Here is a 16,690-nt window from a genome sequence, read left to right as displayed (position 1 = left end):
TGAAACTGTGATTCCCATTGCCTTTTCTAGATGTTCTACTAACTATCCCTTTAATAACTTTCTTGATTAGGACTCATATTTTCACTGATGCAGAGAATGAGGAAATTTCCTCTATCAATGTAGATGAGCAATATAGAGGTTCTATAACTTTCAGTTTTAGAGAAGTGCCTGGGATACTAAGAGGTTAAGTGACTTGCCCAGGATCACAGACTAGTACAAGTCAAAGGCTGAACTGGAAGCCAATTCTTTTTAAATATAAGGCCTGTCTATGCATGGCATCACAATGGGAAAAAATTAGACTTCAAAATTTTAAATTTCAGATCACAAAGGATTCAAAAACAGTAACAAATAAATACAAAGACATTTTTCAAATGTAACATACCTTAAAATTAAAACAGTAAGGCACAGAGGATAAACCTGGGATTTTAAATAGGCAACATACAATAGCATTTTCAATTCTTCTGTGAAATTCTTACCTGAGCACAGCAAATAAAAGCAATTGAAAGTGTCAGTAAAAATACTGAGGACACAACCACATCAACTGAGCGCTGTGGACCCCGTCTCTGTAGAATGAGATATAATAAGCTAATTTATCAGACTGGAAAGTTTAAAATATTCAATTCTAGATATTACAAAAAACTAATGCTTTTAAAAGCTAAAGGTTTCAAAATATAGGAAGTTAATGGTGTAGGACCTGAAATAAACAAAACAAAACAAAAAACAACAACAAAAAACTTCAACCCCCAATTCAAAGTTACTAGTTTATTGAGAAGGAGGGCATTCTAAAATCTACCCCCTTTCTAAATAAGGCAGTAATTTGCCTGGGGTAGGGCGTGTGTGTGTGTGTGTGTGTATGCAAGTATGTCCCAGAAGCAAAGGAAAATCATAGTATTCTAATAATATATTATTCACACTCTAAGAAATTTAATTTTCTTTTTTCCTATCTAAATTCATCTCTCAGAGTCTTAAATTTCTATGAGTAAGTAATGGCACCTATCTATAAACTTCATTCTTGTTGGCTACTGAAGTCTCTTCTTTGCTGGAATCCAGCAACAATGTGTAAGCATTTATGATAATAAACATTGATACAGCACTTTAAAGTTTACAAAGGGCTTTCCTCACAACAACCCTGTATAGTGTGGGTAGATCAAATTTTACTTGAAAAGGAAATTGAGGAATAAAAGAAGATGAGATCATAGATTTAGGGATTTTAAAGACTGACTCCATCATTTTATAGATGAGGAAATTTTTTTTTTGATTTGGTTTTTGTTTTTTCAGAAGGTTAAGAAGCTTGTTCAAGGGGAACAGGAAGTAAGTGGAAGAGTAAGGACTAATTTTCAGGTCTTCTGCTTCTAAAACCAACCCTCATTCCAATACATTTTGCTATCTTCCCAAAATAAATACATGCAAACTACATTTTGGTGGTAAAGTATCATAATGTCTCTGTAAATTCTAAGTCTCTCCATATAATGTTAAGTTAAAGTTTACCTTTAAATAAGAACGTAGTGATAGCCATATCTTAATGTTCTCCACCTTTTTGAGTCTGAAATGGGGGATTTCATATTTTCTAGCTTTTCTGGCAGAAGTAATATGACTAAAAAGTTTTGCAAATAAAAATCGCTAAGGAAAAGAAAAACATAAAAAGAGAAACAATGTAAATCATCTGTCAACCTCTGTTACTGCCAATTCCCCCTGGGGTGGGGGGAAAAAGAAAGAAACAGCATGAAATTTTACTCTACACTATGACATGACTAAATTTGTTTAAATGAAATTACCTTGGTAAAACAAATTCAAAATGATATATACAACTAGTTGCAATCACTCTTATTAAGTGGTTTTGCTTAATTGTTCTAAAGGAATATATTTGGTCAGGGAAAGGCTGATTAAGATTTTTGTTGGAAAATATCTGTTATGTCAAAAACAAGTATCACAAAATAATTTATTACTCAAAACTGAAAAGAGATAAAGACAAAATTGATCAAATGAAAACCTATTCCATTTCTCAACAGGGTGATCAGAGAGGATTCCCTGTCTGTCCCAAAGAGCAGGCCCTACCGGGCAATGCTTGCTCATCTAGAAATAAAAACAAATTCACCTTCCACCAAAGACTTTCTAGTACTTTTAGAGTTCTTTAATCTCCTTTTTCTTCACTATCTAAAGTGAAGATAGAGAACTAATTCTGTGCCATAGAATGCTAAAGAAATGTTCAAAAAAAAGACATTAGCTAAGTACAGAATATTTATTCTTATGAAGTAGAGAAACCCAGTTCAATAAGGGCAGAATAGGTTTCTAAACTCTTTTTTATACACAAGAATTCTTACGCTAAGAAAAGCCATGGATAGAATATTATCTCCTATTTCTCCAGTTAATTTTACAGATACATGATAAATTCATTTCCAATTAAAATTTTTCAAAACCTCAAGAATATGTTAAGAACTAAGCTATATAATGAAATACACTCTCCCAAATTTTTAAAAAATGTCTTAGAATTCATATGGTATTGTGAAAGAAACATTATCTTTTCCATGGCCAGAAAGAACTTGATCTATGCAGCTGAAAAGGTACACAATTCACTGAATACACTAAAAATAAAAGGAATGATGTTTAAAATTTACGTAATTTTTCAGATTTACAGCAGAAGTTCCTTGGTCATCCCACATTCTTAAATAATAACACACATGTGGGTTACACATGTACTAACAATGTTTCAGAGATATTAACTTTTGTACAGAGGAGAAATGATGAGAGCGGTCCTGCTGCAACAAGACACAGGAAGACTCGGTGAGGCTGCCACTGACCTGCTTGTATGTTCTCTCTGCCACACACATCATAAAAAAGAACATCCAGGTCAGACACAAGCGCTCAAGAAAACTGATCATTGCCAGAATGATGACTGATATCGAAGGCGGTGCTCCACAAAAGAGAGTCAGGAGCTCCTCAGCCGAGATAGATCGTATTTGGTCGAGGTTCTTCTCGTGAAAAAGTCGGTGTAAGAAAGGGAAAAAGGCTAAACCGGCAGTTACAATATTTCCCAGCATCTGGTAACCTACGCCCTGCTGATATGCATTAACCTGGAGATTAATGGAAAGTCACCATCAAATAAGGATTTACAAAGGTCTTATTTATCAAAAAAATCTTTGAAAAACATATTACACCTGTTTTCCACAAATGGATCTAGCGATAGAACAATGTAACATTTCATATACACTCTGCTGAGCTTTTTTTTTTTTAGTTGGAAATTTGAATAAACATTTAGTAAGCATCTATATATTATGTGTTAGGGATATAAAGGGAAAAAGGCTTTGTCCTTAAGATCACATTCTAATACAGGGACAGATTAAATATAGAAACACAATTCAAGGGAAATTGAGAAAAAGAGAATTAACTGGGCAATCATTGACTGCTTCACTAAGCTTATTCATAAAGTAGTCCAGGATCCTGAGAACTGGAGATGAGGAAGTGCATGTCAAACCCAGGGGAAATGACGTGTAAAGATATAGAGGTGGGAGACAAGTTTCTTAATAGCTACTAGTCTAGTCTGGCTGAAATATAGACTTCATGAAGGGGATGAATATGAAATAAGGCCAGAAGCATAAGTACAAGTCCAATGCACAAGGCCTTAGATGTTAGCAGTGGGAGTTTATATTTTATAGTTTTCTTTTTTCCCCAGCACATTTAGGTTGCATTAAACCTTTGTGTAACTTATTTTTGATATATTTTTCTCCTTTCAAAAAGTTCTTCTATCAACTCATATTGAAATCCAGACAGGCAGCCTGGGGCATGAGCTCTGCCTTGTGACTAGGAAGATCCAGGACCAAGTCCTGTCCCTGACATTCTGAACAAGACTCTTTCTAAACCTTTGAGGCTGCAAAGAATGTACTGACTTCCTTAAGCACAGGAAGTTTTCTCACCCTGAAGTTCTCCAATGAACTCTAATGATATCAAAGACCTAATCTCAATCCATTTAAGTCTAATGCTCAAATCCATGGACATTCAACAATGAATTTGGGAGCATAAAATATAGGAAAAAGAGAGCTAGGAAAATTTTGACAAAAAAGAGAGGAAATTATGCTGTTAGTCTTCCAGACTAAACACACTTTCCTCTAATTGTAATACTTCAAAAGAGTTTTAGTTACACTGTCACAGGTATTCCCTCCACTGACACAGATCACAATAGTTCCATGTTTTAGTTTTGGGGTTTTAGCAGCCAAAATGACATTCCATCAATTGGAGACCAATTTTATTTCTAAAGACCTTCCTGGGGAAATTGAAGAATTAGTTTGATTTCCAACTTTGATTATCAGGGAAGCTTTCATAGAAGGGATGACATTTGGAAGGACAGGTCTTTCTTTCAAGATAAATCCCACTTCCTCCATGATGCCCTCCCTGACACTCCATTCCCCTCCCAATCCAATCTAAGTGGTTTATGGTAGATCTTTGGAATTATATTTTTTAATATACAAGTTCCTAGGAATAGGGACAGTTAAATTTGTAGACAACATTTTAAAGTTTAAATGCACATGGCAGAAGCAATAGATAGCCACAATAAAATTAGATGACTGTGACCTTGCAAATAAATAAAATAGATTTTTTTAAAAAGACCTAGGTCCTCAGATATAAAATCTGTGGTTGGGTTTATGCTTGAAGATTTTTGATCTTTTAAAAAACCAAACAGAGCTTATATTCTAAACTGGTCTTCAAGAACTCAGTCATCCCAAGCCATTACGAAGTAGAGCAAGGGAAGCATTTTTATAACAAATTTCATATTTAACATTTAGAAGGAAAAAGATCACTAATACCAAGATTATCACATAACTCTTACTTCACACAAAACTCTAGGGTCCCAAGGACCACAATTTGGGAAATATTGGAATAAAAAAATTGGAAAAAATTGGAATAAAAAATGGAAAATTTGACTTAAGATTATTAAACCTTTCTCATTAAAGATTAATCTTAAAGTTGGAAATAAATATACATAAATAATAACAGCATTAGTTGTTCATATACAACATATAAGGCATAGGCAAACACCAGCAGCCCTCCCCTGGAAGCTGCCCTCGTTGGTGACACAGGACAAACCGGGGGAGGAAGGACACAAAGCACTGAGAGATAACTCTTCTTCCAGACTGCACAGTATCAGAAAATCAATAAAATATGAACATTTTGAAAAATGAATTTCTGAAAACAGATACAGGACTATTTCAAAATAGCAAACAGAGCCTACCATGTGGAATGTGTGTGAATAATTTCAAGATTAAAAAAAAAAAGACAAACTTACCCTACTCATGATGATGCCACTGATTTCCAAAACAGACATATCCATTTTTTTGCATTCATTACCTTCCCAAATTATTGCACTCACTCGTTCAGAGGCAGGGCTTGTATTTTGAAGCCAAAACAAATGGTTCTAAAAGTAAAAATAAAGCAAGGTTTCTTACCAAGTTTTCTCAGTCTCCTCTGCTAGCACTTCTTCCTCACTCTGTCCCGAGGACATTTACCAATGCACAGGACTCACCTTCAGTAAATATCTCTCTACAAATCCTTCCCCAGAACTGGAATTGGGGTTGGAGAACCACCGTGGATAATAAAGAAAAGATTCCTGAACACTGGGTGACAAAGCATGCTTGCTGATTTTTAAGATGTTGGATTTCTAGCTGACTCTTAGATGATTCTACCTAGATTCCCTACCACCATTTCAAACGTAAAGGAGAAAGGAAAATGATACATTAAATTAGGAGATGGGAAACCTAAATGTTGCCCATGATTTTGCTATCATATAATAAACTTGACAAGTCACAATCTTTCTGGCTATCAGTTTCCTCATATGTGGAACTGCACAAGATCTAAAGTTATTTAAGTATATAATTCTATGAATAAAATTAAACTTTAATCATAGCCACCACTCTCATCAAGGATATCCCAACCTCTAATTTCTATCTCCTCTTCCAATTCAGCCTATTTACTGCAGTCAAACTGATTTTCCCCAAATACACTTCCCTCATACCATTCTCCTCATCAAGGAACTTTCAATATTCTTGACAATACAATTTAGACTACAAGTTTAAATTAAGTGTGATTTTCAAGGTCCTTCATAATGTAACCTTACTAAATCTAAGTTATTAATCTCACTTGCAATATTCTTTAACACAAATAAAGCAATCCTTGAAAACATACTATATATATATATATATTTTAACAACTCCAAAACTTCACCCGTGTTACTTTTCCTGTAACAGAAATACATTCTGGTTCCCATCTCCTAATTATTCCCATTCCCTAAGGTTCAGCTCAGATCTTGTGTACTAAAGTCATCCTTGACAATTCTAGTTCTTATTCAATTCTCTTCAGTTTTTTAACCAAAGAAAGCAAAATTTCATTACACAAAATCTTTAAATATCTTCTACCATCACAATAAAGAGTTTTCACAATAAACAAAATAATATACATAAAATATATTAAAATAAATAAAATAAAACGCTGACAAAGGAAACATGTATAGGAAGTAACAAAATTCCAAGGGTCCAAGGTATACATTCTCAAGATATCTGAAAGAGGGAGGAAGACACTGAAATTGGAAGGAGGGGGACGACCTTGATGATATTAGAATAACCAACGCATCTCTACTTTCTCACCTCTACAAAATTTTTATGAGCACAATCTATATATCCAATGAACATTATCCTTGATGAAAATAAAACTGTTGTTTTTGCAAATAATTTTATCCATCAAATCTTTAATTATACCAACTGATGTTACTTTTCAAAAAGCAAAATGAATCCTTAAAAGCATTAAGGTTTCATCTCCCAAAAAGCGTCTTTCTCTTGCAATTATTAATATCATGCATGATTCCTTTATAGATGTAACAAAAGACAAAACTGTTAGCACTATCAAGTAAATCATCAAACCAAGAAATATTTGGCAAAGGTACTTTCCACACATGAAAAGCAAGCTCAAATGGAAGAGAAATTTCCTAAAAATGGAGCATTACTGCAAATGTTTCTGTTTATAGATGAACTTTGTTGATTGCACCAATCCTTGGAAAAACATAATATCTCTTTAATGATACTCATGGCCACTTAAGGAAAAGTAAAGTGGTTTAAGAATGCTTAAAAATTGGACAAAATATGATATACAGATGAATGGGAAAATTTATTGCACATTCATATGTACAATTTCCATAGGTACTGTAGATGAACAGTGAGTTGAGCCCAGAAATTAAACCAAAAAAAAAATGGATTGGATTATATCTGTGGCCTCCAAGAACATCGTTACACAAGAGGCTGGGGAGTTGAAGACTATATCAAAACTTAAAGCAGTGGTTCTTAACCTGGAGTCCATGGACAGATTTCAGGGGGTCCAAGTATTGAACTTGGATGGCAAATACACACACACACACACACACACACACACACACACACACACACTTGCACTGAAACAAAAAAAGTTAAGAATTCCCAATTTTAATTGGGTCAATTTTAAAGCTTCCAATCATCTACTTCATTAGTGAACTCATGTTTCAATGTCTGGACATATTTCCCATTAATCAACTACCCAAATACAAAGCCTTCTCCCCAATCTCAGTTGGCTGCTCTCTTATTCCCACTGATCTCAATCCCATTCCAGATCCTCCTGTCCTTCCTACTGGATCCTCTGTAACACTTGCTTTATTAATTAGCAAATTTCCTCTCATTTTTTACATCACTTCCACTCTTGTTCCTTCCTTCTTCTGGTACTTGTTGAGTTTTGGACCTTCCTGATGATGACTCCCTGGCTATATTTGCCAGTACTGGTACTTTCACTCTTCATGCACTCACTGCTTATGATGGACTCTCCCTATGCCGTCATCATTCAAGAGACCTTTCTTCCCTTGTGGTTCATAAAATCTAAATTTGTCACCTAATCTGGATTTGGGTAGCTATTATCTACTAGCCCCCAAATATTCTCCCTTATTTCTAAATTTAGAAGTCAGAGCCCAGCCCACAAAATTTCTCTTAGAACTCTAACCTAACTTCATTTTGGAAGCTTCAGTATGTGTGTTGAGATTTCCTCAAATATTCTAACTTCCCAGTTCCTGAATATATTTAACTCCTTGGTCCAGTTTTCCATGCCACTTCCATGACAATCACCAATGATACCTTTCACTCTCCCTGCCCCTTACACTTCTTCCTCTACTTAATCTTCATTCTCTGAGTATGACTCACACACAGCATGACTGTCCCCTGACTGACTACACAGAACTTTCTGCCCTATTTTGATCCTTTGATAAGCCAACTAAACATTACATATTATCCTTTCTCCTTCTGACTTGGTCTCCTTCTCTTGCTCAGACTAAAAACACAAAAGCTATTCCCAGGACTGATCCTACTACTAACACAGAGCTCTGGCCTACTCCTGGTCTAGTAGGTCCCTTCTTAGGTAACCCTGCCTCCAGCTGCTAAAATACTGATGCCAGACTTAGACCTGATTCCCAACTGGTTTAAGAAACAGCAGCCCGGCTTCCCTAGCTTAGGGGATCCACCATCCTCAGCCTCCCCAACTACCACGGTCACAGCCATAGCCATATTTTGAATCCTTTGTTCCCCTCCATCACCATCCACTCTTCTTCGCCAAATCCCTCCACCATCTCCATTGTGATTATACCACAGACTCCTTAACAGAAGGGGAGGAAATCCTGAAGGCAGGCTGGCCATAATTAGGTTAACATTCATTCAGAGAACACACCACGTGTGGCAGCCAATGCTCCTTCCCTTTCCTCCCCTCCCTTCCTCCTATTCTCTGCAGTTTGGCTTCTGAGCTCATCGCTCCTGAAACTGCTCCCTCCAAAATTACCAATAGCTACCAAATCTGAAGGCTTTGTTTCACCCTCACACTCCTCAGCCTACCTGCAGATCACCTTTTCTCCTGGATAATCTCCTCTCTGGGTTTTCCTCCTACCTGACTAATTGCTCTACCTCAGTCTCCTTGGTTAAATCTAACATCCATGTCATACTATATTGTACCACAGCATATTTTTTTTTCTATTTTTGATCTTTTTGTTTTCTGATCAGCTCCCAGAAGCCTTTCATTGGATCTCCAGGACTTAATATAGTGCCTAGCACATAGTAAGTGTTTAATAAACATTTTTCATTGACTGAAGGAAACCAGGGATTTCAAGAAGTAGATAAGGAGAGAGAGAAAACAAGCCAAATACAGGAATCAGCTAGTACAAAAGAGAAAGAAATTGGAGGGTCACCTGTGGAAAATAACAAGACGGCCCAAACCTGTACCCCAAATGGATTTGAAGCTGAAATTTTAGAAACAGGGTCTGAGTATAAATCAATTACAATATCCCAGCCTGAATAAGGATGGAGACCATACTAGTAAAGAAAAGAGGATTGATTTGTGAAAACACTGTCAAAGTAGCACCAATCTGACATAGGCTGTCTGAGAGTCCAGAAGACTCCAAAAGGATTACCAATGTCTCAAAAAAAAAAAAAAAAAAAAAAAAACAGCAAAGAGTAAAAAAGATTGTTACTTTACTTGCATATATGTTAAGTTGAAGGTACTAGTAAGTGGTAGTTAAATGTGAGCTAGAGATGTGAGACTAGAGTTTGAGAGAGATTATCAAACAACAAACAAACAAAAATTTATCAAGCACCTATAAGGTATGCTGGACATTGATGAGGAGTCATACTGAAGATGAAAAATAGGTCCTGGAGAAGTTAAGAGATGGAAGAAAAGATTATTACCAGGAAGGGAAATTTCAGAGTTCAAAATCATAGATAAAAGTGACACAGTTATAAATGGTAAGAACCAAGGCATGATCTCATGTGGATAACTGAGCTAAGACAGGACACTCTGGATAACCTGTGGATAATTGAAGCAAAGTAAAGATGCACTTATATCCTTCATGGTACTTAATAGTGCTGAGCACATAATAGGTAGTTGATAAATATTTGTAAATTGATTTTCTGACTGGTTTTGTTCTTTCTCTTCTTCTTTCTCATACCCTTTCTCTCAATTACTAGTTTCCATAGATTGAATTGTCATCTCTATACAGGCAACTCCCAAATGTACTTAAGAAGCCCCCATCTCTCCACTTATCTCCAGATTCCCATCACCAACTGCTGCCAGAATCTCCATCTGGATATTCCACTGGCATTTCAATCACAGCAAAAACAGAATTTAATGTGTTTCTCCTCCAAAAATTCCTACTGGCTTGTTCTATGAGAAGCTGTAAAAGCTACAGAAGGAGGCACTGTGACCACATTAAAAAAAACAAACAACCCTCAGTTTAATTAAGTGGCAATTATAGAGTAAAGTTTACCATGTACTTTCAATACTACCTTTTTGGATCCTAAATAAATATTCTTTGTTCAATTTTAAATATTAGTAATTTTCAAATCCAGATGACATAATTAATTTTAACTAATTAAATTAATTAGTGTCTTATTATGATCTACTAAATGAAGTTCAAACCAGGAATCAAAACCCTTTCCAATTTAGAACCAAACTCCATTTATAATTTTATCTCCTACCTACTTCATCATCTATTCTTTTATCAAACTGAAACTTTCTCACAAACATACCAACTGCTTTCTTGTTCAATATTTTTGTAAATAAGTTTCCTAAACCTAGAAGGTCCCTTTTCAGCTTACTAAAATCTTTTAAGACATATCTCTTCCATACATTTTCCTTGTCCCATTCTTGGTAAAAAAATTATCTTTTCCTCTTCAAAATTCTTATAAAATTTTCTCTGTATCACTCATACACAATAATATTCTATTTTCTCTTATTTATTTCTATGTATGAATTATTTAGTTCCTTGTGGCTAGGGACCATACTTTATTTAACTTTTGCTTCTCTTTTAGGAGTTACGTAGGAGTTACATAAAGCAGGCATTTTAAACATGTGTTAAATGTTGTTGTTGAATGAATTTGACTTATATTATCATATTCCAACTTCCTTAAAAATGCATATGCAAGACACTTAATGAAAGGCAGATTCAACAACTCCTCTGTAGGCCTCCAAAGAAATCCAAAGCCTAAATACTCACTTTCTTACATCTGGAAAAGTAATCTGATCACATCAAAATACTAAGATTCTTAATTCTCTCTCAAATTCTGGACTGAATTAAATGCAAATTCTCAGCAGGTTCTACTGAGAAAACAGGTTATGACCATCAATTCATGTTGCACTGACTCCACAGTTTAGGGAATCTAGTCACACAGCACTGTACATGCAAGCAGGAGGTCTATATCCCCTTCTCCTCCAAACTCTAGACCCTCTTCTAATCATCACGCCACTTTCTTAATCCATTTTCAAATTCCTATCTAGTTTATTTCTGGGGTCAGGTTACAGAGGATTTTAAATGTCAAACAGAGGAGGCAGAACTTGAGAGAATGACTTGGAAGTCAGATGATGACTACCAGCAGGGACCACTGCTTTGCTTAGCCTCAAAACAACAACAACAACAACAACAAAAAACAAGTAGGGCAGCTAGATGGTGCAATATAAACATCTTTTCTCAGGCACTTCACCAAGGCTCTGCACCCAGTGGACATTTAGTAAATGTTTGCTGTAGGGCACCACTATAAAAGAAATGGTGAGGCAGAGGGAGAAATCACTGATAAACCTGGCTGCTGCTAAAGCGATAAATGCAAAGCACTCGGGCCAGATGTATCAAAATCCCTCTGAGCTTTTCCTCAGGTCCTTTAAGAACCATTCTTCTGAAGACCTTCAATGAACCTTATTTGGGTCTGAACCCAAGGTTACTTCACATTAATTCTCATTTTTCCTTTTGTTTCTCTTTCCTTGAAAGCTGAAAAATGTATCTCCCTCTTGCGACATATTTAAATAGGACCCTGTTTTATTCCAATCAGTATTAGTTTGATATGATTCCATAGGGATCCTGATAATTCCTGGAAATTAGGCTCCAGAGTTATGAATTGTAGTTTGTAAGGTCACTTGTTTAATCATAAGAAACTAATCAGAGAACTTCCACCCTTGCTTTTCTTTTCTTTTTTTTTCTTTTGGGGGGTTATGGTGACCAAACCCAGTTATATCAGTATAGATACTTCAATTACATGGAAAGCCCCCCAGCTTTTTGTTGTCCTTCTATCCCTTCTCATCCCTCTATTGCCCAACATGGGAAGATGGCCCTGCGTGCCTGGCAATTCAGGTTGCTGGACTACAACCTGCCTTTCTATCAGCCCATTGGCCCATGTAGATGTTATGACATCCACTCACCAGCCCAACTCCATGAGCTATTCAGTGATTTTGGCAGGATCTCATGGAAAGTCAAGAGGTCTATTTAAGGTCTGTACACTAGCCCATTTGTCAACTATGGGATTTTGCAGAATTGAAGGGGTAAGGACAAGGTCTATCTTACATTCAGACTATACTTTTGGCCTGCTCTGCTTATATTGTCCAGGTACCAAACACTGTAGAGATGAGGCCCTGAAGGAGGTGGACATCTCAGATTGTGAGGAAAATTTGAGTTCCACTTCATTAGAGGGAACCATAGACCATTTAATAAATGCCACTGGCTCAGAGATGTATCTTAGTAGGTTTTTTTTTTTTTCTTGCAGAGAGACAATTCTGAAAATCCTAAATAACAAATATGTGGTGCCTCGGGCCCCTGAAAGTCCCTCTTGAATCCAGGAAGATAAAATCACAAACACCAATTTTCACATAGTTTTCTCTATGAATTTACAAGTATAGCAAAGTTTATAAAGATATGAAACAGAGTAAAGTTCCAAACAATCTAGGGTCTATAAATCAAGGGTCATACTAAAGAACATCAAAAGAAAAAAGTAAGAGAAAAACGTCCACCCTCTTGCCAGTCCCTACCCCCAAGAAGGATGACAATTTCTGCACACACCTGCTGGAAAACGTCCTCTTTTGGATCCCGCTTGGTGCCCGGGGGCAGGGTCTTCACATTTACCTCCTCACTGTCGCTTGTGGCTGATGAGCGGCACTCGGGCCCATGCAGAAGATCATCCCACAGCATGTCCTCTGTTTCTGAGTCATGGCGGGTGCTTTCCGAGTCCCTCCGACTACAGCTTCTAGAACCACCACTGATACCAGACCGAGACTCCTTCATATCAAAGAAGAAAAAGCATTCACGTTTTCAAAAATGTCGCCAAATCTTTCTCTATTCATTCTACTCTGATGTCTCACCTGCCAGCCACACACTTTCATATTCAAAATGTCATTCCCCACAACATTCCCTCATGACAAGGGGCTACTCTGAACAACTGCCCCATCCTACCCCAAACTTCTCATCCTTAGAAGCATCGGCAGGCTTCCGGGGTCTCAGCATGACAAGGACCTTGTGTAGCTTTCCAACGCATATCCAGAGGCTCCATATGACCAGCCTTGCTAAATCAGGCAGCTGTAGCAGTAAAAAATAAATCCCAAGGACATGGAATTTCCTTTAAGGGCCCCCAACATAGTTGGCAAAAGATATTTTAAGAGGACTCCACTGGCTTTTGATCAGCCCTCATTCCTAATGCCTGTTTCCTATAACACTGGGCCACATTCCTCCCTTTAATAAATATTCTCTCCTTCCTTGGCTTTCATGACATAATTCTCTCCAGGCTCTTCACACCTGTCTTAGCCATTCTTTTTCAGTTTCATCTATTGAGTAATTATCTAAGTATTTGGGAGGGGGTCCCAAAACAATGTCCTGGGCCCTTTTCTTTTTCATACCCTTTCTAGTCTGGGTCAGGAACCTTCATGGATTCACTTATTCCTATGTGATTCTAAATGTATATAAGCAACCTCCATCTTTTCCCTGGAATCCAGACTTATCACCAACTGTCCATGGAAACAGCCAGGTGGATGGCCCATTAGCATTTCAAAACCAAACTTCTCTTCTTCCCAACCTTCAGATATCCCTGATTATGATGAAGATGCCCTCAACCTTCAGGGCACCAGCTGATGACTCTGTCTCCTTTAACCCCCACATGCAATCAGTTGATCAGTCTTGTCAATGAGATCTCCAAAACAGCTCTCGCCTCTCCAGTTACATGCTCACCACACCGGTTCAGGCCTTCATCACTTCTCACCTGCACTAGCACAATCACTGGACTCTCTTGCCTTCATGTTTTCCCTCCCTACACTTCAACTTTCACACATTTACCAAAAAAAAAAATCTGTCTGTCTCACCTCCCTATGACTGTCTTCAGTCTCTCCATGATAAAACACAAATTTCTTAATGTCCTTCACAAGAGAGCTCCAATCCACCTGTCCCAACTTATTTCTTTTCACTTCCCTTTACCATCTCCATGTTTCAGCCAAAATAACTGATGTGGCCTGCCAGCCCTGGCTTCTGTGACCTTGGACATATGGAAACACCTTCCCTCCTCACCTTCACCCCTTGGAATCTTCAAGTGCCATTTCTCATGGGAAGCATTTTCTGGTTCCCTTGGTGTTCAGCACTACTCCTCTCCTCAAATTCTACAATATTTATATCTGTTTATATATATCTTCCAACATAAGACTCCTAAAAAGTGATGAATTTAAGTTTTGCTGTCATATCCCTAGTGCTCAGTATAAACTGCTCACATAATTAAGTGATTAATAAATGTTGAATTATTGAACAGCAAGGCAGTAGCAGACTCATATATCCAAACTCATATGAAAATCCTTCTGTAATGCCAGCTGGTTAGGATATGGCCTGCCCACAGTCTACCCTCCAATGTCTTAAGTGTCATAATACTGAAAAAATAATCTTTTCTGCCACCTTCAAAAGTTTCAAAAATCATATGCTACTGATCTTCAACAAGTTACAATGTAATGATTAATCTACAGACAAGAAAATGACAACGAATGCTACAATTTCAGATACTTTGGCAAAGAAATGTACTCACCTGAAATAACTTTTTATATGTAGAATAACTTATTACTACTTGAGTGACTTTTAATCATCATCATTATCATAAATACTTTTCAAGGTAACAGTATCACAAAGTTACTAATTAAATAACTAAAAACTATCTTAAAATGTCCAAATGGTGACCAGATAGAAAGTGCTAGTTTAATTTTAAATTATTAAACTCTTGATATTACTGCTTTGGAGCAGTTAAAGAAGATGGATAGAATGTAAAAGATATTTAATCCTTACTATTTATGTCTAATGAATACTTTACCTGACTAAAGGCAGCTGACTCAAGCTCTGATTCAGCCAGGCTATCTGAATCTCGGATCATTCGACACCACCTTGAAGTGGAACTTTTCTTTACCTGACCATAAAAATAAAATATAAAAGTAAAAATACTGGAAACACAGATTGAAGACATGTATAATATTCAAATTATAAGGAATTACTATTTTTATTTCTGCTTTTTAAAATTCAATTTTATTCCATTAATAGCTCCAAATTCTTTCTTTCCTACCTTCCCATTCCTCTTCTTTTCTTGAGAAAGCAAGATTATAAACTATAAAAATATAGTCAAGAAAAAAAGGCCCTAAATTGGCTGTACAAGAAGTGATAAATTGAGATTACCTGAGTGCCTTCATGTTTTGAAGAACTCAGCGGCTTCTCGTTCTTGATTTCATAGCCATTGTCACTTGAGGCCCCCTCCACACTTCTGCGCAATAAGATCATCTGCGTTTGCTCTTCACCGTCATCCTCACTCGACAGCTCATCCGAAACTCCGTTTCCTAAACGTCTAAAACCTTCCTGGAAAGGGGACAAAAACACCCTCAACAGGGACAGCACATACTGAACTTTAATGAGTAGATGCTGAGGCACACTCTGAGGTGAATATCAAAATACAATGAAGCCAGAAATAAGAGTCACTCTTTTATGCCAACAGAGAACTGCCTTAGTTAATATACTGAAAAAAACAAACCAAAAAAATCCTAGTAAACAAATATGCTAAAGTTGATTTTAATTATTACTAAGGTCTAAGAAATGCAAAGCTATTTCCTTTGAAACTATACATTAAATTTTCAGTTTTAAAATGTCTTCTAGTTAAGTGATGTCCCTAAAATATTCATCAACCTATATACAATTTTCTATTAAAAAAAAGATAGAAATTTCCCTTTGCCAACTGTCTGTATATTGTGGTTAAATAAATGGGATCAAGAACTCTTTTTAATCCTTAGAATAGTTTGCTTTTACATTTATTATGGCTTCCAGGTTTAGTTTATTTGATAAAAAAATTATGTAAAAAATTATCAATAATCTATTTCTTGTGAATTTCTAACATAGTACAAAATTGGAATCAATGACTGGAAAGAGAAGATTTTAAGAATATATTTCTCATTTAAATTTTACCTGAGTCTTTTCCCCATCTGAAAGTTTTGCTTTCTCTCTTCCCTGCCATATTCTCATTTCTGATCGGGGATGTTTTTTCTTTGTACTGAGATTCAAACAAGTTGGAGCACTTTCAGTTTCAATGCCTTTGTCAGTTAGTAATTTTACTCTTTTCGTCCGACTGAAGAAAATGGAAAAGAAATAACCATAAACTGCAAAGTTTCTAAAAAATATTTATCTTCTAAACCTACTCTTTTCTACTGGCTACATATCAAATTATATGTTTTCAGCTACACAGACATGTGTTTAAGTGACTCTATGTAACCCCTAAATGTAAACCTAAGAGACAAGAAGGCAATATTCACTCATATCAAAAGAGAGGAAGGTTTGTAATTTCCAATCATCTTCAAATGCCATACCAATTTCTGTTTCCGTACTTTTGAT

General features: G+C 36.3%; 1 protein-coding gene across 5 annotated transcripts in view; it reads right to left on the bottom strand.

The window, feature by feature from the left end:
• PHTF1 (putative homeodomain transcription factor 1) overlaps positions 1 to 16,690 on the bottom strand; it is a 50,681-nt gene that overhangs the window by 16,305 nt on the left and 17,686 nt on the right. For 4 of the 5 annotated variants that reach the window (XM_051992992.1, XM_051992995.1, XM_051992993.1 and 1 more), the window contains 8 exons: positions 16,268 to 16,427; positions 15,491 to 15,667; positions 15,135 to 15,227; positions 12,863 to 13,078; positions 5,279 to 5,407; positions 2,799 to 3,071; positions 1,489 to 1,620; positions 477 to 563 (listed from right to left, as the gene is read on the bottom strand). In XM_051992992.1, coding sequence (XP_051848952.1) covers positions 477 to 563; positions 1,489 to 1,620; positions 2,799 to 3,071; positions 5,279 to 5,407; positions 12,863 to 13,078; positions 15,135 to 15,227; positions 15,491 to 15,667; positions 16,268 to 16,427 — 1,267 coding nt within the window. The remainder of the gene's footprint in view (positions 1 to 476; positions 564 to 1,488; positions 1,621 to 2,798; positions 3,072 to 5,278; positions 5,408 to 12,862; positions 13,079 to 15,134; positions 15,228 to 15,490; positions 15,668 to 16,267; positions 16,428 to 16,690) is intronic. The other variant, XM_051992994.1, reaches the window with a different exon arrangement.

The sequence above is a fragment of the Antechinus flavipes genome, chromosome 4 (genome assembly GCF_016432865.1).
Source record: "Antechinus flavipes isolate AdamAnt ecotype Samford, QLD, Australia chromosome 4, AdamAnt_v2, whole genome shotgun sequence".
NCBI classification, from domain to species: domain Eukaryota; kingdom Metazoa; phylum Chordata; class Mammalia; order Dasyuromorphia; family Dasyuridae; genus Antechinus; species Antechinus flavipes.
The sequence above is the reverse complement of the archived record's forward strand: the minus strand, read 5'-3'. Positions and strand labels throughout refer to the sequence as shown.